Below are 21996 nucleotides of genomic sequence, written 5' to 3'. Positions count from 1 at the left end.
TTTAATACCAAAAGAAAGGAAAATGGTACAAAGATTGGAACAAAAAGTAGCTGAACACATGTACCACCCCAGTATGGAAAGAAACCAAAGTTACCTATGACAGTCTGCAGGTTGTGCACATAAATGACTGCATTGTTGGACCCAGAGGCCATCAGATAGCTCAGTTCTGGCTGGCTGCCATGCTCATGATGCCAGCTAATGGTATTCACAAGCTTATGATGCTGCTGGATAGTGCAGATCAGTTTCAAGTTAGGAACCTTGAATATTTCTATTGATCTGGAATAAGAAACACACCAAGATAAGAAAGGATGCTCAAATTACAGTTCAGTGCAAGCAGGTATCGCCCTCATTCCATCAGTCAAAGAAAGGTGAAATGGAATAGGATAACTGTATCTAAACTGCAGAGGTTACTCTCTTACAAAAAATCAGGTACAAAAGGCAGTTGTTTCAACAGCTTTAATAAATCTCAACAACCTCTGGAAAGCTGTATTTATTATGCTTTAAAAATAATAAATGGTACCAGAGAAAAACTAAAAGAAGAATTAATAAACCAATGGCTGAAATAGTAACCAGTTACTGTGATCAACATTGGAAAGGGCAAATCAAAACAAAACACCCTAGAAAACCAAAACAAAACAAACATTGGGAAGGATATAGTAAGACCTAAAAAGCATTTCTGCTTTTTTTTTTCCTTTAAAAAGAATGAAGGGAGATTTAGGGAACTTAATTCTGGAGATGAGCATTCTTTGAAGCATACTACAGCCAAAACAGAGTAGACAAACATTCTCTTTGAGCTATAAATATTTAACTTATTTTGCAGTTCTTAATAATGCAGAGAGCTCCTGAGTTATTTAAAGATATCAGGAATAAGTCAGAATATCAAATACAGCTAGGCTTTCCCAACTAACATACAGATGGCACTAGCTTGTGATCAAATATATGTGCAATTACAAAGTTTTTTTTTTTTTTAAAGAAACAAACACATACCCATCTTCATTGCCAAGAGCCATGATTTTGCCATCTGCTTTCCAGCTGATCTCTGTGTGTACAGGCAATTTGTACTAGAAAAGCAAAACAAACCAATCTCGACTAAAAACATTGTTCTTGCCACACAGCTTACAAATCAATGATGACAGTGTGAGGGAAAAAAAAAACACCCAAATCCTGGTTTAAAAATGTTCTAATTACCACAGCCATTCTTATAAATAATCTACATAATTTGCCAAAGAGTTACTAAGAACAGGTATTCTAAATATGATTTCCGAACTGGGACAAAAGATAGGCCAGTGAATACTAAATGTCTGCAGTGTCTAACCTTGTGAAATGAACTTAACTAAAATGATTTTTATCCCACAGTAAGACATGAAACATGTCCACTGGCTTCGCTAACATGGGGGCTGCCGGCTCCTTAACAGAAGTCATATACACCACCCCTCTTCTCTTCCCATCTCTTCTGTTTCTGTTCCAGAATTTTTTTTTTCTCTTCTTCTGTTTTATTACAGAACAGTTCCTTTGTTCCCCAAGGCTGCCTGGGCCCTCTTCTTTCCTTGTCTCTCCACAGACCATCTCATACATTTAGCTACCACTCATATAAAGGGACTCTAAATTTCCATTTCCAGCCCAAATTCCTTATAGAACTTCTGATCTATATTATTTAAGTCTTACAAAACTAAAAGCTTGTTAGGAACAGGAGTTTTGCCTCTTTTATTCATTGTTGAATGTTCAGATAACATTTAAATCATGAAGGAATATAGCCAATAAAAATAATTCAATTTATGATTAAATATTATTTTTAAAAATAGCCATACAAAAATAATGAGCAAAAGTAAAAAATGCTCATTTGAAAGAGTAAGGAAAACTCAACATTTATGGTTTCACTTAAAAAGACAGTTCTAGCATACAGATACATTGATATAATGGTAAAGAAAATGTGATTAAACATGGAAATCTGGGTGAAGGATATAAGGAAATTATTTGTATTACTTTTGCAGCTTTTCTACAAATCTGTAATTATTTCACTAAAAAACCAAAATGATAATTCTGTTTTGAGCAAAATACCTTATAGTTGTACTTAGATAATATATTATAAAGTAATTTTTACAAAACACCTCCCTCTGGAGAAAGTGGCAGGTGTGAAAAGGATGTTTTATATTCAAGATCTGAAAGTTTATAATAAATAGCCATTGCAACTGAGAGAAGCCCGAAATCTGACAGCATAATGGATACCTCACATAATGACATTTATCATGCAAGATGAGAAGATGAAAGAGATCATGAGAAGACTTCAAATCACAAGAACTTACTTTGATTGAGTTGGTGTCCCTGATGAGTTTGTTGATGTCAAAGGCCTCTCCACTAAGCTTCCAAGGGTTGTGCTGTAAGACAATCCCTTCTCCTCCACAACTGTATAAAGTGAGGGAAGGTCTGTCTCCTTCTCCTACATGGAATAAGAAAAGAACCCTTATCAGTTTTCTACTTCACCAGCTTAACTGTTTGTTGCTGTAATATGACAGTATTATACTATGAGATGTTTTAAAAGAATTACATTAATAGCCTGGAATAAAGTCAGGGTATGCATCTGAACACAGTTGTTGGGAGCAGAAGTAAAAAAGCTTTATTAATTCTTATAATACAACATAGTTTGCTTTAAACATTCTTCTGCCACTCAAAATAGTAAGGGTGCCAAAGCTGGGATCAGAAGACATGTTCTCAAAGTTTTGGGGAATTTATCTTTTCTTATAGAAATAAGTACTGTCTGGCATTTAAATATATGAAGCTGCAGGACTTCCTATGACTAAATGTAAAAAGCTATTCTCAAAGCAATGATTTCTTTTGTGTTATAGTAACTTTCCTATTTATTTTAGGAAGTAAACAGTGGTTCTGATGGGTTTTTGTAAGGACAAGTTTTATTTTCACTACTGTAGAACTGTTTGGCACAAATCAAGGATCAGCATTTGCTAAATGAATGAATGAATTACAACTACAGTGCTGCTTGAGTTCTGATGCTTTACACTGCAGTTATGCAGATATACAGATGTTCTACTATAGATGCTGAAGAAAAGACTACTAAAGATTTTGCTGAACATGTTCAGTTTATAAATTCTGCAAGACCTACCATTGTAGGAATAAGAAAGGCAAGACTGAGGGGCTAGAAAAGGGTCAGAATGTATTCACAGGCAACAAGAGATCATCTGAGAAATTCTAACGCTGCTTTAACTGTAGGTTGAAACAGATGATCATTAACATTATAATTTTTTAAAATTTTTTTTAAAATGAAGTGTTTACTTTTTGGCCACACCGAGTGGCTTGTGGGATCTTACCAGTTACCCAGCCAGGGACTGAACCTGGGCACTTGGCAGTGAGAGCATGGGTCTGTACCACTGGACTGCCAAGGAATTCCCAACATTATAATTCTGATAGCATTAAAAGGTGATAGCAAATTTTAGTGAAAATTATTAGATTAGGTATCAGGACCTAGCATGAGATAACTGTATTCACAATAAAAAAATTCAGCGCAGAGAGACCAAATTTGGAGAGGCTTGTTCTAGGTGAATGGTTTCTAACTGATCACCTGTTACAACTGCCCTCACGGACCCCAGGGATACAGCAGCCTGCATAAGGAGTTACTGCACTAGAATGTTTATGACTTCTTCCAGGTTGAATATCCTAGGATTAAATGGAAGAGAATACTCTTATATTTGTTAGAGAATGATTCAGATACTTACCGAGTGCCACGGCGGGTACTGGTGGTCCCCAGGCTAACGAGTACACAGTCTTCTTGTGATATGTGCTGGAAATCTGTGGAGGTCTAGGGGGAAGGGAAATTATAACAGAAAGATTTAAAAAGGTACAGTGGAAAACAGACCATCTTTTTTTAAAAAGTTGCCTGTTGCAAACTTAGTTTCTCATACTAAAGAAAAATAACAGTACCCTTCTCCAAACAACTGATTGTAAAGAAGCAAACATTTAAATAATATACCATGTAATAACAGCAACTAAAAAATAAGTCCCAAACATACTTTACCTAGAAAAAATTTATTAATATCTCTTAACTGGCCAGTTTAGGGTCATTTTCCCTATCCCTGAGTTTCTCACTTCACTTAAATGTCAGATATTCTAATATTACTGCAGTTATATACAAAATTAAAGGCTATCACAACTTGATAGCAAGACAGAAAATGCAAACTGTTCAGCCCAGAACTAAGGTTACTACTAAGCATATATTATCACTATGCAAATATCTCCACCTTATATTCAAGTAAAAGACTAGAATCATTTTTGGCTTACCCTGTCATTAACATCACATTCTCAAACTAAGGCTCAATTTATTTATTTTTGGCTGTTCTAAGCAGCTTGTAGGATCCTGGACCAAGGATTGAATCTGTGTCTCCTGCAGTAGCAGCGTGCAGTCCTAACCACTGGACGGCCAGGAACTTCCCAAATTTTAAGTTTTTTTTTCTCTGGATTAGTATTTTTATTCTTCACAAACACTCATTTCTTCCATCCTTTCTACCTAATAGTGGTTTTTATTTAAAAAATTTTTTTAATATTTTACAATTTTTAAAGATTATTTTCTATTTGCTGCTGCTGCTGCTAAGTCACTTTAGTTGTGTCTGACTCTGTGAGACCCCACAGACGGAAGCCCACCAGGCTCCCCGTCCCTGGGATTCTCTAGGCAAGAACACTGGAATGGGTTGCCATTTCCTTCGATGCATGAAAGGGAAAAGTAAAAGTGAAGTTGCTCAGTTGTGTTCAACTCTTAGCGACCCCATGGATTGCAGCCCACCAGGCTCCTCCATCCATGGGATTTTCCAGGCAAGAGTACTGGAGTGGGGTGCCATTGCCTTCTCCATTTTCCATTTAGTTATAACAAAATGCTGGATATATTCCCCATGTTATACAATACACCCTTGAGCCTTACACCCAATAATTTATACCTTTCCCTCCTCCATCTCTATAATACACCCCTCCCCGCACTGGTAACCACTAGTTTATTCTATGTATCTGTGAGTCTGCTTCTTTTTTGTTATATTCAGTAGTTGGTTGTATTTTTTAGAGTCCATATATAAGTGATATCATACAGTATTTGTCTTTTTCGGTCTGACTTATTTCACTTTTAGCATAATGTCCTGAACATCCATACACACACACATACATCTTTTTTATCCTTTCATCTGTTGATGGACATTTAGGTTCCTCCCGTACCTTGGCAATGGTAAATAATGCTGCTCTGAAGATTGGGGTGCATGTATCTTTTAGAATGAGTGTTTTTTTTTTTTCCAGATATATCTTGAAGAGTGAAATTGCTGGGTCATATGGTAGTTTAGGTTTTTGATTTTTATTTATTTTTTAAAAAAGAAACCTTGCTCTTCAGGGTATTTTTTAGAGGTTGTGGTTGATTAATGGTATGTGATGTGTCCAGACAGGGCAGTGCAGTTATTACTTTTAACATATACTATACTGTTTGTGTGATTTTAGAATTCCAGTATCTGTGACTGAATGAGCTGTTGACTTCTTTATTTCCATGTATCTGACACATTTATCATGATCAGTCTAGACAATAAACCAAATTTTCTTTGGCTAAAGGAAATAGAATAAGTGTTTCTGGCTGAATACCTAGCAATATATCTACAGTGATGTCCTTCCTCCTACTATATGCCTTTGTTGCTATCAGTTTGAATATTCAGCTTATAATAACCAAAAGATAATAATTTACTAGAATTAGTAATTTTGTACTGACACAAAGCTATTTAAATTGATATATCATTTTATTTTATTAAGTACTTCTTTGAAATAGTGTAGCCTTTTAAAAATAAGATTAAAAATGGAGAAAAACAGTTAACTGTGTCTAAGTTATCTTCCCTGGTGGTTCACTGGTAAAGAATCTGCCTGCCAATGCAGGAGATATAGGTTCGATCCCTGGCTTGGGAAGATCCCCTGGAGAAGGGAATGGCTACCCACTCAGTATTCTTGCCTGGGAAATCCCAAGAGGAGCCTGGTGGGCTACAGTCCATGCTGCTGCTGCTGCTGCTAAGTCACTTCAGTCGTGTCCGACTCTGTGTGACCGCATAGACGGCAGCCCAACAGGCTCCCCCGTCCCTGGGATTCTCCAGGCAAGAACACTGGAGTGGGTTGCCATAGGGTTGCAAAAAGTCAGATATGACTTAGTGATTAAACAATAAACAACAAGTTATACACAAGTACTTAAAGAATTGGCTCATGAAAAGGTTAGCTCTGCAGTATAATGAATGATTCTCACTTAGGTGCAAATGATCTAGAACAGGAGTAGGCAAACTTTTTCTGTAAAGGGCCAGGTAGTCAGTGCTTCAGACTTTGTGAGTCTGAAGTCACAATTTTTGTCACAATCCATTCACTTTGCTGTGTATCACACAAGCAGCCTCAGGTAAGATGTAATGAAATGAGTGTGGCAGGGCTCTAATAAAACTTTACGGACAGAGAAACTTGAATTTTATTTACTTTTCACATATTGTGAAATATTCTTGATTCTTTTTCATTGATTTTTAAAAGATAAAACTATTCTTAACTCATGGGCTTCCCTGGTGGCTCAGACGGTAAAGAAGCTGCCTGCAATACAGGAGACCTGGGTTTCATCCCTGGGTTGGGAAGATCCCTTGGAGGAGGAAATGGCAACCCACTTCAGTATTCTTGCCTGCGAAATCCCATGGTCAGAGGAGTCTGGCAGGCTACAGTTCATGGGATCGCAAAGAGTCAGACACAACTGAGCGACTAAGTACTTTCTTAGCTCATGGGCCACAATTCTCTAATCCCTGGCCTAGAACAGTACTGTCCAATAAAATAGCCCTTAGCACTGGCAATGTGGCACATGTGCTAGGAACTCAATCTCTAATTTAATTTTAACTACTTTAAGCATAAGTAGCCACACATGGCCAGTGGCAACCAAACTGAACAGTGCAGGTTTGGAATCTAATCAAGCACTCAGAATAGCTGTGTCCAGTAGATTTATACTGTTAGGCATAAATACAAGCCCTGTCTGCAACTTAAAGCTTTCTAGTAGCCATGTTAACAGAAGTATCAGAAACAAGTGAAATTCAATTTTAGGAATTAGCTCAGTATATAAAAAGTATTACCTTTTAAAATATAACTAAAATAAATATTGAGGCATCTTACATTCTTTTCTTTTTTGAACTCTCAAGTGTGTTCTACACTCAGCACCCTTAAGTAGCCACCTGTGACTAAAGACAGTGCTGTTCTAGAAAGTTTACAGGCAATACAGGGGAGACAAGGAATATAGGAGACACAGGAAAGAGTACACTGAATTACAAGTTACCACAAAGAATTAACTAGACAAGTCCAAAATGTAGAATATGCTAGAAGACAACTTATCTAGAATCTTCAAATTGAAAAGGCAATGTTATGGAAAGAAGTGGGGGACTAGTCTATAATAAGAGACTAAAGAGACATAAAAAAATATAATGTGTGACCCCTGATTGAAAAAAGGTTTGAAAAAAAATTGCTAGAAAAACATTTTTGGCGCAATTGAGGAAATTTGTATACACACAGGATACTACATCATATTATGGATTACTGCTAATTTTTGTTAAGTGTACCAAAAGTATGGCAAAATGTTAACAACTGGTAATTCAAGATAGAACATACAGAGATGTTCTTTATTCCAAACTTTTAACATTCTTGAAAGTGAAAGTGTTAGCCACTCAGTCTGTCTGACTCTTTGTGACCCCATGGACTGCAGCCCGCCAGGCTCCTCTGTCCATATTCTACACTCAACAATACTGGATTGGTAGCCATTTCCTTCTCCAGGGGATCTTCCCAACCAGGAATCAAACCCAGGTCTCCCACATTGAAGGCAGATTCTTTATGGTCTGAGCCACCAGGGAAGCCCATATAAATATCAGTTGCTCAGTTGTGTCTGACTCTTTGCAACCCACCATGCTTCTAGTCCACCATGCTCATCTGTCCAAATATTATAGTGGGTAGCCATTCCGTTCTCCAGGGGATCTTCCCAATTCAGGGATCAAACCTGGGTCTCCTGCATTGCAAGCAGATCCTTTACCATCTGAGCCACCAGGGAAGCCCCTGTGTATGACAACATTCTTAGATGCCTGAAAACTTTTGTAAAAAAAAATGTTGAGGGAAAACAAAAGCTAATTTTTTCCTGGGGGGAAAAAAAAACAACTTCAGTGGTGTTTACAGGTCAGATGGGCTGAACCATCACTATCACCTGAAAAAATGTTTTAAAAATAAAATTCTGAGTTCTAAGCCCCAGTCTCAAGAGTCAGAATCTTAAAGATGCGTCCCAGTCTTACTGTGATAAACATCCGGGTCTATGAACTCAAAATGAACTCACTAACATTTTGGTCAATGGGCTAAATAAAGATCATCTGTTTCTTACTTGTTGGAGTAGGTGTCGTACAATCCCACTTTTCCATCGTCAGTTCCAAAAGCTAAGCAGCCTTCCTTGGTCGGGTGCCAGCACAGCTGCAAGGAAGTATAAAGAAAGGGGCACCGTTAAGGGACTCATTAGGTTATACTTCAGTGTTCAACTGGAAAATTTTCTTTCTCTTGGTAATTTTAATTTTGTAATTTTAAAAGTAACAAATTCTCATTATTTAAAAGAGAAATAGTATTAAAAATAAAGTCACCTGTAACTTCACCATCCAAAACACCCCGCTGCCAGTTCTGTATCTTTCTAGAAATTTTTTGTGAGTAAACTTTATATATAATTGAAAAATAAAAATAGGATCAAATGTTTAAATGATGTGCATGATACATTGTTGGGTGGGGAGTAAAAGATTCCAGAACAATTTAGAAAATATGATTCTATTATTAATTAACAAAGCTTGGAAAGATATATCAACAGTGGTTCTTTGGATTATGGAAGCGGGAGAATGGAGTCAAGGGTGGAAAAGAAAACATTTTTGCTTTCTACACTTCTGTACCGTGGGTTTTTTTAAATCACAAACATTATTATTCCTTACGTGGTTATATTATAATTTAATGTACTTCCTATGAATGCACGCACATCCAGGTTATTTTAAATTTCTTACTATTAGAAAATAGGGTGACTTGAATAAAAATGTAATTTTACAAACAAAGCTAAATTTCTGAATTAGGAGGTAATGAGTTTGGTTAGGGAGGGTCTCTGTGCTTTCCCAGTTTCAAATTGCATCAAAAATACTCTTGAAGAAGTGTGAATTCCCTATAGAGTTCATTTGTGTGAATAGGTATTCTCTAAGAGAGAATTAGTTATTTGAAATCAGTGCATGGCAAGTTCAAAGAAAGCATCCTTACCGCTGTAACCTTGGACTTGACACCTTGCCAAAAAATTTTCACATCATAGTTGTTCTTTATGGAGAGTGTATTCCATACGCGGATCATGCCATCCCCGACGCCTATCGCTAAGCAGCCTGTGTCCACAGGAGAGAAAGCCAGACTATAGGCAAACCCACCGAGGGAAGGCAGGGTCCAGCAGCACTCCAGAGTGGCCATGTCCCAACATTTTACCTGAAAAGGTTAAGGGTTAGGGTCTTTAAGAAGATCAGAGAAACAGGAAAAACAACATTTCAGACAGAATGGGCTCAATGAGTGCAGCAGGAGAATGTAACTTAACTATTCCAGTAGGAATTAGAAAAAAAAAGTAGTAAATTGTAGAGCTCAAAGGGATCTTGGAATACATTTATTCCCTAAGATGCCAAGTGAATTGAAGGCGCACAATACACTAGAACTCAGGCTTCCTATTTCCCAGAGTTCAGTGGTCTTTCCACAATTTTACAGCACTGATAATCTCATTTGGTAAACTCAAAAAAAGAAAAAGTAAAGAAAAAAGATGACGGTCTCAGGACAGTGGAAGAATCAGAGTTTATCTCAAAAAGCAAAATATGTTATCATATCCATTGGAAGAAGATATGATATTTAATCTTCACTTGTTTATTAACACAGTGACTTGGGAGAAAACAAAGTCTATCAAACAAGCTTTGCTTATTGTAAAACAGTAAGGTTCCTCAGATGAAGCTAAATCTCTCTTACAGAGACTCTGCCAAGAGCAGATGATTCTGCTACCTACACTGTAGACAAGGATATTTTAAAGCTAAATCATGATGACCTCTCACGTCCTTCCATGCACACATCTCTTCCTTGTCGTATCTGCTTTAACAAAAAGACACCTTGGTTGTTCCTCCCGTTCCCTTTACTTCTCTACTGTTAATGTTTTTAATGCCAATCAGAAATAGTAACTTTGAAATTGGAACCTGGGGATGAGGTGAGGTGTGAGAACTGATGATAGTTCTAAAAAGTCCTCTAATCCTATCCAAGTCATAAATCACCACTCTGCAGTGTTGAATGCAAAATAAGCTGTTCTTACATCTCTGTCCATTGATATGGAAAGCAGCAGCTGTTTGTCATCTTCAGTTTGCAGAGGACATAAATTAAACACAATCCTTGAATGATTTTGCCCTTCTGATGAACCACTAAAGAGGGTATATTTCCGTCTCCAAGACTGAGTGAGATCCCATAGCAGCAGTTCACCTCTGTGAAGGAAAAACAAGTAGTGGTTTGGGGCCAGAGTGTGGGCCCTCAGCTGCAAAATACTTTCTGAATTATTGTTCCTTTAAGGAGAGACAAATTACATATTCTAAAACAGACGCAAAAACAAAAGAAATTATTGCCTATGGCAAGGAGAACCAAGCAGAGAAGACAGAGGTGGAAAGGGAGCTCTGGAGTTCACTGGTGGTCTAGTGGTTAGGACTCTGCTTTTGCTGCAGTTGCCTGATTTGGTCAGGGAACTGAGATCCTGCAAGCTATGTGGTGTGGCTACAATTTTTAAAAAGGAGCTTTATTATATTCTTTCATTCTTTTTGAACCATGCAAATGTACTAGACTACCTTCTGAACAGATTTTCCTAATAGCTTTAATTCCATGACTTTTCCATTACAAATGGCCCATTATAATAGAATGGGCTACTATTATATATTAATATAATGGGCCTCTTAGCCACTGCTGTCTCCATCTTCTGTGTCTAGAAAGAGAAGCCTAGGAATTCCTGAGACTAGAGAGGAAAACAAAGTGTGTTAGAGAGCATGACCAAAAAAAAAAAAAACTTACCCAAAACAGCTGGATACCAGCTGAGTTGGGTGATCCTTGGGCCAATGGAGTGTCAACCAAAGGCGCTCTTTAACAGTTGGGTCTACACCCCCTCCTCTTCTTTTAAGAAAGGGCAATTTCAAAGTCATCACCCCTGCAGATTAAAAGAAGTTCCATGGACAGTCAAGACACACACTCAGGATAACAAGACAGTAAAAAACCTTTTTCTGGATAGATAGAAGTTATATCACAAGGGAAATGTCGAATATTAAGTCTTACCTCGGCCTCTAGAGCAGCTCCAGATCCGAATGGTCTGGTCTTTGCTCCCAGTGGCTAAGTAGCAGCCTTTTGTTACTGGAGTTTGTGCTATAACTTTCCCGTTGGGAATTTCAGGTTCTTCTAGGATAGAGATGGTACTTTTGTTTTTAATTCGCATTAAAAATGCAATTAAAGAAAAAACTAGTTTGCAAGGGTTCCTGTAACTATCATTTTCATGGATTTGATTGTAAAATCTAGTTTTAAATGTAATTCAAATGACACTATTCTACTCACTTGGTTCTTTGGGTCTAAAGAGTACTGAACCCTCTCAAATCATCTCTACCTGAATTTTCCTCTTGATTTATGGATAAACAGTCTTCACCCGACAGGGGACACCAGGCTATGGAATGGATCTCATCATCGTGGCCTCGAAGCCTGTGCATAACTTCTCCTTTCTTGCTGATGTCAATTATAACCACTATGCCATCCTTGTAGCTAAAAAACAAGGTTAGAAATATTGCTGAAAAATACAGATAGGCTGTCTTTCTAGGAAACTTTTGACTTAGGAGTTATTGTGCATTTCTACAAGTTGAGTGCATAGGGGGGAGGGAGGAAAGAGAGCAAGGAATAATTTTGTTCTGTCCTTTTTCCAAAGTATACTTATTTTATATTTTGATCAAATGATCAAGTTCCTGGTACTATGTTATATTATACATGTTGCCCAGCATGAAGGTCGACAGCAGAGCATGCTTGTGAAAGGGGCCAGCAATCCCCCTAATTGGAAATGAATTTGTCCTAATACACTAAAAATATCTTTTTACAAGTGATCTTACTTTTCTAACAAAAGCTGCAGAATTCTAACCTGTAGATCTGGGTATTTCAAGACTGTCTTTTTTTTTTTTAATTTAGAAGAAATTGAGAAATTCTAATAGTTTTTTCTCTTTAAATGATGAAGTATTTCAGACACAATAAAGAAATATCTACTCTCTAGCTTAAGGGAAAGAAAAAACTTTGCAGTACAGTTGAAATCCTCTGTATATCTCATCCCAATCAAATTTTTCTCCCTCTCTTCCACAGAGGTAAACTGCTATTCCTGAATCTTGTGTTACATCAGTTCTAGACTTCCTTTGTACATACTCCTAAATGAGATACAAAATTGCTTTCTGCATTTAAAAGTTTCATATAAATGGTAACGTTTATTTTTCTGTAGCTTTTTTCCACTCATTCTTTTTGTGAGTCATCCATGTTGACACATGTAACTCTAGGCCCTGATCAGTCATTTATACTATTGCACAGTACTCCACTGTATGAATATACTTCAAGTTTAGTTACTCATTTTCCTTTTGAAAGACTCTTTTTTTACTATTACAAACATAAAATGCTATTAATAATTTTGCTATTATAAGATTATAAAATATACAATAATCTTAATTAATAATCTTATCACACACTTAAGACAGTGTCAGGTTTGATGCCTAGTAACAGAACTGCCAGAATGTTAGTCACATTTTTGCTTTACTAGAAAGTGCAAAAGTGGTCTCCAAAGTGGGCATATCTGTTTTCCTGTATACTAGATAATCCTACAGCTTTATTTCTCTTTTTATTAAAAAAAAATTCTTTCCCAATTACAACTTTATTTAAAAAAATAAAATCATAGAATATATCAAATCTTTGAAGATACAGACTTTGAAAACCATCAAGTAATATAACCTAACAACAGACATGTGACCAAGCTATTTTGCAATTTCAATCAATACTTCAGGGACTAATCACTGTTTTGAAGAACATTTAAAAACAAATCATTTTGATTCAATCCTGTTTGACTGTTTGAAAGACTTATCTCTTCTTGTGAATTTCTGCTCATCTTTCAAGGTCAGTTTGATTTACCCTTCTCTAAAACTGCAATACTTTGGCCACCTCATGCGGCGAGTTGACTAACTGGAAAAGACTCTGATGCTGGGAAAGGTTGGGGACGGGAGGAGAAGGGGACAACGGAGAATGAGATGGCTGGATGGCATCACTGACTCTGTGGACATGAGTTTGAGTGAACTCCTGGAGTTGGTGATGGACAGGGAGGCCTGGCGTGCTGTGATTCATGGGGTCGCGGAGAGTCGGACACGACTGAGCGACTGGACTGACTGACTGACTGACTGACTGAGACCTCTGCCTACCACCCTTTCTGCTCTGTCTCTTGTACTCTCACCACAATGCTCCCATTTCATGGAGATCTCCAATCACAGACCCTTTCCATTTTCAGTGTTACTCACGCATACCTGTCTTCCTGTTCATCCCCGCATGCAGAGCTGATTCATGATCCATCATTATAAACACTCCTTAAATAAAATCCTTATCTCCTTTGTTCCCCCTTTTTTCTCAGGGGTATTTACTCCACAAAACCCCAAACATGGTTGAATCCAACCACCTCCTTTCTCAATCAGTTTGAGTAGTTTACTTAAAATTCATGATCATGATCCTAGGCTTAGCACTCAACCAGGACCACGGGACCTGCAATTTCCATCAGAAAGTTCATTTTCCTGTTCTCTGAGATGACTCTTTTCATACCTTCTTCCTGCATCCAGCTCCTGCCCCGCTCTGAACTTGACTTGTGCCTCACAAAAAATCAGAAGCCATCAGAATGAAACACCCTTCTCTTCCAAGCAGATCTGTGAAACTGCTGCTGCTGCTGCTAAGTCACTTCAGTCGTGTCCGACTCTGTGAGACCCCATAGATGGCAGCCTACAAGGCTCCGCCATCCCTGGGATTCTCCAAGCAAGAAGACTGGAGTGGGTTGCCATTTCCCTCTCCAATGCATGCAAGTGAAAAGTGAAAGTGAAGTCGCTGAGTCGTGTCCGACTCTTCGGGACCCCATGGACTGAAGCCTCCTAGGCTCCTCCGTCCATGGGATTTTCCAGGCAAGAGTACTGGAGTGGGGTGCCATTGCCTTCTCCCATCTGTGAAACTACTTACACCTATTTCCACATTCTCAGCTGGTTCCTTTTACTTGTGATCTGGAGTCAATTCCCTCCTGACTTCTCATTATCACTCCTGTATTCATCCCTGTTTACCCCTGCAACAGACTCCCCCTCTTCTGCCTCATTTCCATCAGCATAGAAACATGCCTTTGTTATCTTCCATTTAATGCTCCCTTGACCCCCGTATACCTCCTCTGGCTTCATATCTACATGCGCATTGTTGCAACAGAGTTTGTGGAAAAGTTGTCTCCATGTGTATCTACCCCACCTCCCAAGTCTCTTGAATTCTCTCCTGTTGGACTTTCTCCTCTTAGATACTTATGCTTATGTCTCATCTTTGAACTAGATAGAATGGACACCTTTGAGAGAGTAGTAGATGGAGCATTAAGAGAGAGAGGACCGCCTACTGAGGCAGCTTATGTGAAGACAACCTTGATGATCACAGGGGAGATGGATCCCAATGCCACACTGCTTTCCCAATTGAGTGGAAGAGCTGAGAATCATAGCAGAGCTGAGTCATTTGACCCTATGGGAATAAATGTTATTAATATAACCAAGGGTAAGTACAGAGGAGTAAAAGGTGAAAGAGAACATTTCTGACATTTGGAGATTCACTGAAGAAATCAGGTATGAAGAATAAGGAAAGTACGGTATCACAGAAACCAAGGAAACAAAAATACAGTGAGGACCTGGAGGTCACAGGAATAAGGATACTAGGGGTGCAGGAAGAGTGGTTAATACCTGTAAATGGTTTCCTATGAGGAATAAAGGATAAGAGAAGGTAAAGAAAATACAAAATAACATCATAAACAAAAATAAATTATTAGTGCAGATGGCACAGTACTTACCCAATGGCTACTAAATCTTCATGATGAGGTGAGCAAGTAAGACAGAAAATTGTCCTGGGTTCTATAAAGAGGTGCTGGCTGTCATTTCTGTTAAGCCAGTAACAGAAAACTACTCCTTTTTCATCTCCAGATACTATCAGATCCTTTACTCGAGGAGACCAATGCAATGCTGATATTGTATGCTTTAAAACAAAGGAAAGATATATTTGCTTCTCATTTGTTATTGCTTAATTTTTACTTAGTTTTTAAGTACCTAAGCATATTATAGGTACTTAATAAATACTGTTAGGACCACCCATATAGCAATATTATATTATAATTAAATGATAGGAGAATTCAGGCTAAGAACGATTAAATTTTTTTCTTCCTTTGTAGATTAATGCAAAATTCTTCCTAAGATTAACTGAGTTCTTTTCTATATTTTCTAGGCAGGTATATCAATTAACCATCTAGTTTCAAAATAAGTTTCACTCACAGTTTATATCAGGAGTCTTTTTCGTGTAAAGAGCCAGAGAGTAAATATTTTAGATTGTGTGGGCCATATTGTCTCTGTTTTAACTCTCAATTCTGCCATTGTAGCCTGCAAGCAGCAATAGTTAAAATTGTAGGCAATACTAAAATAAACGGCTGTGATTGTATTCCAGTGAAACAATCTGCAAAAGCAGGCAGCAGTGCAGTTTGTTGACCTCTGATTTATATGTATCTCCTTCCAAACAAATTTTGAGGTACCTTTACAATATACACCTTCTGATCTAATGAACAAACACAATTATAAGTTACCATATAGATATTATACAAATTTTATTATATATTTAATAAATGGTTAATATACATTTATAATATGTTTATATAACATATTTAAAAATTATATTCAATTATATATATATATATATATAAAAGTTAACCTAGCACAGAGGAGCTAGCAAAACTATACTTGAAGCAGGAGAACTCTGACACAGATATATATTAATAGTCTGAGAAACCAATAAGCCATGGTACCTGATGGAGTGCATGTTCCGTCACAACTGTTTTTTTCTCTACATCCCAGATTTTCACAGTCCCATCATCGGAGCTGGTGGCGCAGAGGTTGTATTGACCCAGGTGATGACAAAACGTGAAGCCAGACACCTTTTCCGTGTGTCCCACCAACTCGCCTATGACTTCAAGCAAAACCAGGCTGCAGGTTAAAGAGCTATCTAAGATTCCTGCCCGCATCTTTACTGTTGTTGGTGATTGAGGCCTCACTTATTCCATGGAATAACAAAAATATCCAGAAACCCACAATTAGAAACCTCAAGTGCAGATATTGGCTCTGCCATCTGACTTCAGACAAGTCGTTTTATCTCCTTGGGACTCAGTCTTTTTAACTGTAAAATACGTTCATATCGCTTGATGTGCCTAGTTCTCAGGCTGAGGAGCAGCTCCAATGAAGAATGTAAAAGGGATTTGTATTTAGATCTGGCTAGAAGTCTTTAGAAGTATCTGGCATGCCGTATCCCAAGGCATAACCAAAACCTAGCTGGAGCCTGGAAGCATTCGGCTCAAGTCATTTATCTTACAGAAGTGAGTATCATATATTTGCAGGATCTCGCTTAGGGCCTGGAGCTGTAGAAAGCAAGGCCCAGGTGTTATAAATACCTGGAGACACACGGATAACTTTTTAGTAAGCCAGCGGATGCACGCTGAGAGAGCCAGGAGGCGGGACCGCTCAGCCACAGCGTGGTGCAGAGCTCAGCCTTGGAGACGCGGACACAACTCAGTTTAGACGACTGTGAATTGACCCTTCTCTCTGCCCGAGCCTCAGTTTCCCCATCTATGGCGGGGTGGCTAGACAGGCCCTCTTGGCGTCCCCGGGGAACGCAGTTAGTGCAGGTAGGTTGGGGTCAAGAGGTGGGGACTTACCTCGAAATGGGGGCGTCCCTGGGATCGCGTCCGCGGCCGGGCCCACGCGGACAAGGAAGACCGAAGTCCGCGCCGCGAAGCCGAAGAGGCCCCCGGGCACGGCATCGCTGCATCGGGAGCAGTACCAGTTAGGGGAGGGAGGCAACGTGCGCGGTTCCTGTCCCATAATCACGGGCAACCAGGGATGAGGGAAGCAACCACTGGAGCAGACCGTTCGTAGCCCCACGCTGGAGCCGGGGAGGGGGCGGGGTTGATTTGGGGCCCCGCCTTCTCGGCCCGCCTCTACGGCGCGCGCGAAGGTCCAGACCTCGCGGCGCGCTCGACTCCTGCCGCCTCGAACCTGGGAGAGGCGGGGCCCCGGGTTGCAGTCGGCTTCCCAGCTCCTCCTGGAGGGTCTGGTACCGCTGGAGCCTAGTTAGCCAGAGCTTGTGCTGTGTGCTTAGTCGTTCAGTCGTGTCCGACTCTTTGCAACCCCATGGACTGTGCAGCCCGCCAGGCTCCTCTGTCCATGGAATTCTCCAGGCGAGGTCAAGCTCCACTCCAGGGGATCTTTCCAACTCAGGAATCCAACCCAGGTTTCCCGCATTGCAGGCGGATTCTATACCGTCTGAGCCACCAAGGAAGCCCAGCCCAGAGGTTAGATATTCTCATTAACGACAGCAAAGAAAGGTAATTAAGAGGTTAGACTTAAGGAGTCACCTCCCCGCCCTGCTGGTTTATTCTCTGCAGTGCTAGCTCTGGAGGTGTTTTAAGAGTATCTACAAGAAGCCAACTAACAAAAAGATAAAAATTCTAATCAGAAATAAAAAGGGTTTTTGTAATTGGGTGGAAATTCTAGCTCTGGGTTTTGATACTCAAGAAGCAGAATAGAGTAACTCTCTTTTGATGTGGTTAAGTACGAACTATGAAGGGACTGTATGTGTTAAGTGCTATGGAGAAAAAAGAACCAGTTTCCTTCCACCTCAAACGGCCTAAAATGCTCCGTTTATGTACTTATTCTTCTTCGTATTGCTTGTTTGAATTGGGTATCTCGAACTCTTGAATATGTTGCAAAGCAAACCTGAACTATATATGCTCCTGAAGAGAAGTTTTATGTATATATAAAACTTATTTGGATGTGGTCCGTCTAAGGCTATGGTTTTTCCGGTGGTCATGTATGGATGTGAGAGTTGGACTGTGAAGAAAGCTGATCGCCGAAGAATTGATGCTTTTGAACTGTGGTGCTGGAGAAGACTCTTGAGAGTCCCTTGGACTGCAAGGAGATCCAACCAGTCCATTCTAAAGGAGATCAATCCTGGGTGTTCATTGGAAGGACTGATGCTAAAGCTGAAACTGCAATACTTTGGCCACCTCATGCGACAAGTTGACTCACTGGAAAAGACTCTGATGCTGGGAGGGATTGGGAGTAGGAGGAGACGGGGACGACAGAGAATGAGATGGCTGGATGGCATCACCGACTCTGTGGACATGAGTTTGAGTGAACTCCAGGAGTTGGTGATGGACAGGGAGGTCTGGCGTGCTGTGATTCATGGGGTAGCAGAGAGTCGGACACGACTGAGCGACTGAACTGAACTGAACTGAGGAACACTAAACTTTGGTGGCACTGAAGCCTAGATGGTTTTTAGCCACTGTTATTTTAACCAGTTAACCAGTTATTATCTGAGAGATTTTGGCCTATCATAAATCTTTTTCCCCCTCGATTGACCACTGTTTTTGCCAGTTATTATATGAGTGACTTTAACCTATTATAAATCTTTTTCCCTAGGTTGATCACTGTTTTTTTACCAGTTATTATCTCAGGGACTTTAACCTGTCATAAATCTTTTTTCTCAGCTGAAGAAGATCATGATCCAGATCTAGTTGGATTGGATCTAGCTGTGAGGATTACATGAGATTTAGTGAAATGCCTGCTGACTATATATGGTAGCTAGTGACTGCTGAATATTAACTCTTAACTCTTTGAGGTAAACCTGAAGATTAGCATCGTACTTAGTATTTGAAACGTTTGTTCCTTATTTTTATTTATTTATTGAAGTTTAGTGGATTTACAATATTAATTTCAAGTGTATAACAATGATTCACAATTTTTGAAGATTAACTCCACGATCTTCAAGATCCAGATAATCACGATGGTGTGATCACTCACCTAGAGCCAGACATCCTGGAATGTGAAGTGGGGCTTAGGGAGCATCACTATGAACTAGCGGAGGTGATGGAATTACAGTTGAGCTATTTCAAATCCAAAGATGATCCTATGAAAGTGTTGCACTCAATATGCCAGCAAATTTGGAAAACTCAGCAGTGGCCACAGGACTGGAAAAGGTCAGTTTTCATTCCGATCCCTAAGGAAGGCAATGCCAAAGAATGCTCAAACTACCACACAATTGCACTCATCTCACATGCTAGTAATGTTCAAAATTCTCTAAGCCAGGCTTCAACAATATGTGAATTGTGAAATTCCAGATGTTCAAGCTGGTTTTAGAAAAGGCAGAGGAACCAGAGATCAAATTTCCAATATCCTCTGGATCATTGAAAAAGCAAGAGTTCCAGAAAAACATATATTTCTGCTTTATCGACTATGCCAAAGCCTTTGACTGTGTGGATCACAATAAACTGTGGAAAATTCTGAAAGAGATGGGAATACTAGAGCAGCTGATCTGCCTCTTGAGAAATCTGTATGCAGGTCAGGAAGCAATAGTTAGAACTAGACATGGAATAACAGACTGGTTCCAAATAGGAAACAGAGTACGTCAAGGCTGTATATTGTCACCCTGATTATTTAACTTATACGCAGAGTACATCATGAGAAATGCAGGACTGGATGAAGCACAAGCTGGAATCAAGATTGCTGGGAGAAATATCAATAACTACAGATATGCAAATGACACCACCCTTATGGCAGAAAGTGAAGAAAAGTAGAGCCTCTTGATGAAAGTGAAAGAGGAGAGTGAAAAAGTTGGCTTAGAGCTCAACATTCAGAAAACTAAGATCATGGCATCTGGTCCCATCACTTCATGGCAAATAGATGGAGAAACAGTGGAAACAGTGGCAGACTTTATTTTTTTTTGCAGACTTTTTTTTTTTTCCCACTGCAGATGGTGATTGCAGCCATGAAATTAAAAGGCGCTTACTCCTTGGAAGACAAGTAATGACCAAACTAGACAGCATATTAAAAAGCAGAGTCATTACTTTGCCAACAAAGGTCTGTCTAGTGAAAGCTATGGTTTTTACAGTAGTCATGTATGGATGTGAGATTTGGACTGAAGGAAGCTGAGCGTCGAAGAATTGATGCTTTTGAACTGTGGTGTTGGAGACTCTTGAGAGTCCCTTGGACTGCAAGAAGGTTCAACCAGTCTATCCTAAAGGAAATCAGTCCTAAATATTCATTGGAAGGACTGATGTTGAAGCTGAAACTCCAATACTTTGGCCACCTGATGTGAAGAGCTGACTCATTTGAAAAGACCCTCATGCTGGGAAAGATTGACGGTGGGAGGAGAAGGGGAGGACAGAGGATGAGATGTTTGGATGGCATCACTAACTCAATGGACATGTGTTTGAGGAACGTCTGGGAGATGATGATGGACAGGGAGGCCTGAAGTGCTGCAGTCCATGGGGTCGCAGAGAGGCAGACAGGACTGAACGACTGAACTGAACTGAAAGTTATTATAAAATATTGGCCATATTGCCTGTGCTGTACAATATATCCTTGTGGCTTATTTTATACATAGTGGGCTTCCCTGGTGGCTCAGACAGTAAAGAATCCGCCTGCAATGCAGGAGACCTGGTTTCGATCCCTAGGTTGAGAAGATCCCATGGAGAAGGGAATCGCAACGCGCTCCAGTATTCTTGCCTGGAGAATTACATGGACAGAGGATCCTGGCAGGCTACAGTCCATGGTGACGCAAAGGGTCAGATACCACTGAGTGACTAGCACCTTGATACTTTGAGTTCTTAAAAGAACTTTCATACAGTCTCTAGTGGTCTTTACAAGCCTGTGCCCTAGTGAAACTTATTTTTGTTTTGAGAAAACTTAAGTCCTCCCAGTTGAGTTGGCTTGGTTCACAGTCTGTTTTCCTAATTCTTTCAGACCAATTGTGAGGCTTCGCTGTTTTTCTGGCTCCCGACGAACTTTCGGAAACTCGCTACACTTTGGCCCTTATTGAGTAATCCATTCCGAAGGAAGGCTGACGGGACCCGGCCTTAAGCACCAGCCTCTTGTTGACGGTTTCCAAGACAACACCGCGAATGAAGCTGCGGCTGGGTATCGCGATAAGAAGGGGAAAGAAAGAAGAAAAACCCCACAAAACGCCAAACCCCGGGAATTGCGCATGCGTTTTGCGCACACGGCGGTCTGAACTCAGAGGCTTCCGTAGACGGAGGGAGAAAGATGGCGGCGGTTATACTGGAACGTTTGGGTAAGATTTCCTGATGGTTAAATGGTGGAAGAAGGGAGTGAGGTGGGAATCTGAATTAACGACCTGTGTTGATATTGCAGGTGCGTCATGGGTGCAGAATCTCAGGGGGAAGCTGGCCTTGGGGTAAGTCTGTCGCCTCGTAGTTGCGGTAGGGTCCCGGCCTCAGTCCGGTTCAGTTCAGTCGCTCAGTCCTGTCAGACTCTTTGCCGACCCCGTGGACTGCAGCACGCCTGTCCATCACTAACTCCCGGAGTTTACTCAAACTCATGTCCATTGAGTCGGTGATGCCATCCAACCATCTCATCCTCTGAGAGCTTAAGAGCCAGGCTCTGCTGGCGAACGGTACACCAGAATCTCAGGTTTGCCACCCCTTTTTAAAATTACCCCCGTATTGCATAGCCCTGTGGGGACTAGGATTATCAATAACCAAAGGGACGTTGTAAATGCCTTTTATGGACACTTCCTAGATTCTCCCACCAAGTTGGGAGCATAGTTTTCTAGTTAATTATCTGCCTACATGGG

At 39.9% G+C, this 21996-nt stretch overlaps 2 protein-coding genes across 8 annotated transcripts in view; one reads left to right on the top strand and one right to left on the bottom strand.

Annotated features, from left to right (window-relative positions):
- The window catches only part of GEMIN5 (gem nuclear organelle associated protein 5), a 39643-nt gene extending 22298 nt beyond the window's left edge, over window positions 1-17345 (bottom strand). For 2 of the 4 annotated variants that reach the window (XM_055430575.2, XM_055430576.2), the window contains exons 1-13: window positions 17060-17345; window positions 16157-16317; window positions 15158-15339; window positions 11681-11832; window positions 11359-11475; window positions 11101-11233; window positions 10361-10526; window positions 9292-9504; window positions 8393-8478; window positions 3726-3808; window positions 2304-2437; window positions 988-1061; window positions 95-276 (exon numbers count right to left, since the gene is read on the bottom strand). In XM_055430575.2, the coding sequence (XP_055286550.2) occupies window positions 95-276; window positions 988-1061; window positions 2304-2437; window positions 3726-3808; window positions 8393-8478; window positions 9292-9504; window positions 10361-10526; window positions 11101-11233; window positions 11359-11475; window positions 11681-11832; window positions 15158-15339; window positions 16157-16317; window positions 17060-17225 (1849 nt within the window). In that variant the 5' untranslated portion in view covers window positions 17226-17345. Of the gene's footprint in view, window positions 1-94; window positions 277-987; window positions 1062-2303; window positions 2438-3725; window positions 3809-8392; window positions 8479-9291; window positions 9505-10360; window positions 10527-11100; window positions 11234-11358; window positions 11479-11680; window positions 11833-15157; window positions 15340-16156; window positions 16318-17059 lie in introns of all 4 variants that reach the window. The other 2 variants (XM_055430573.2, XM_055430574.2) reach the window with 2 other exon arrangements.
- A 3864-nt stretch (window positions 17346-21209) lies between these two features.
- The window catches only part of MRPL22 (mitochondrial ribosomal protein L22), a 42865-nt gene continuing 42078 nt past the window's right edge, over window positions 21210-21996 (top strand). The window contains exons 1-2 of one of the 4 annotated variants that reach the window (XM_055430579.2): window positions 21210-21474; window positions 21555-21597. In XM_055430579.2, coding sequence (XP_055286554.2) covers window positions 21305-21474; window positions 21555-21597 — 213 coding nt within the window. In that variant the 5' untranslated portion in view covers window positions 21210-21304. The other 3 variants (XM_055430580.2, XM_055430581.2, XM_088838541.1) reach the window with 3 other exon arrangements.

The sequence above is a fragment of the Moschus berezovskii genome, chromosome 8, assembly GCF_049115385.1.
Source record: "Moschus berezovskii isolate FMDL1 chromosome 8, NW_MosBer_1.0, whole genome shotgun sequence".
In the NCBI taxonomy this organism is placed as follows: domain Eukaryota; kingdom Metazoa; phylum Chordata; class Mammalia; order Artiodactyla; family Moschidae; genus Moschus; species Moschus berezovskii.
Note: the sequence above shows the minus strand (reverse complement) of the source record. Positions and strands in the feature narration are given on the sequence as shown.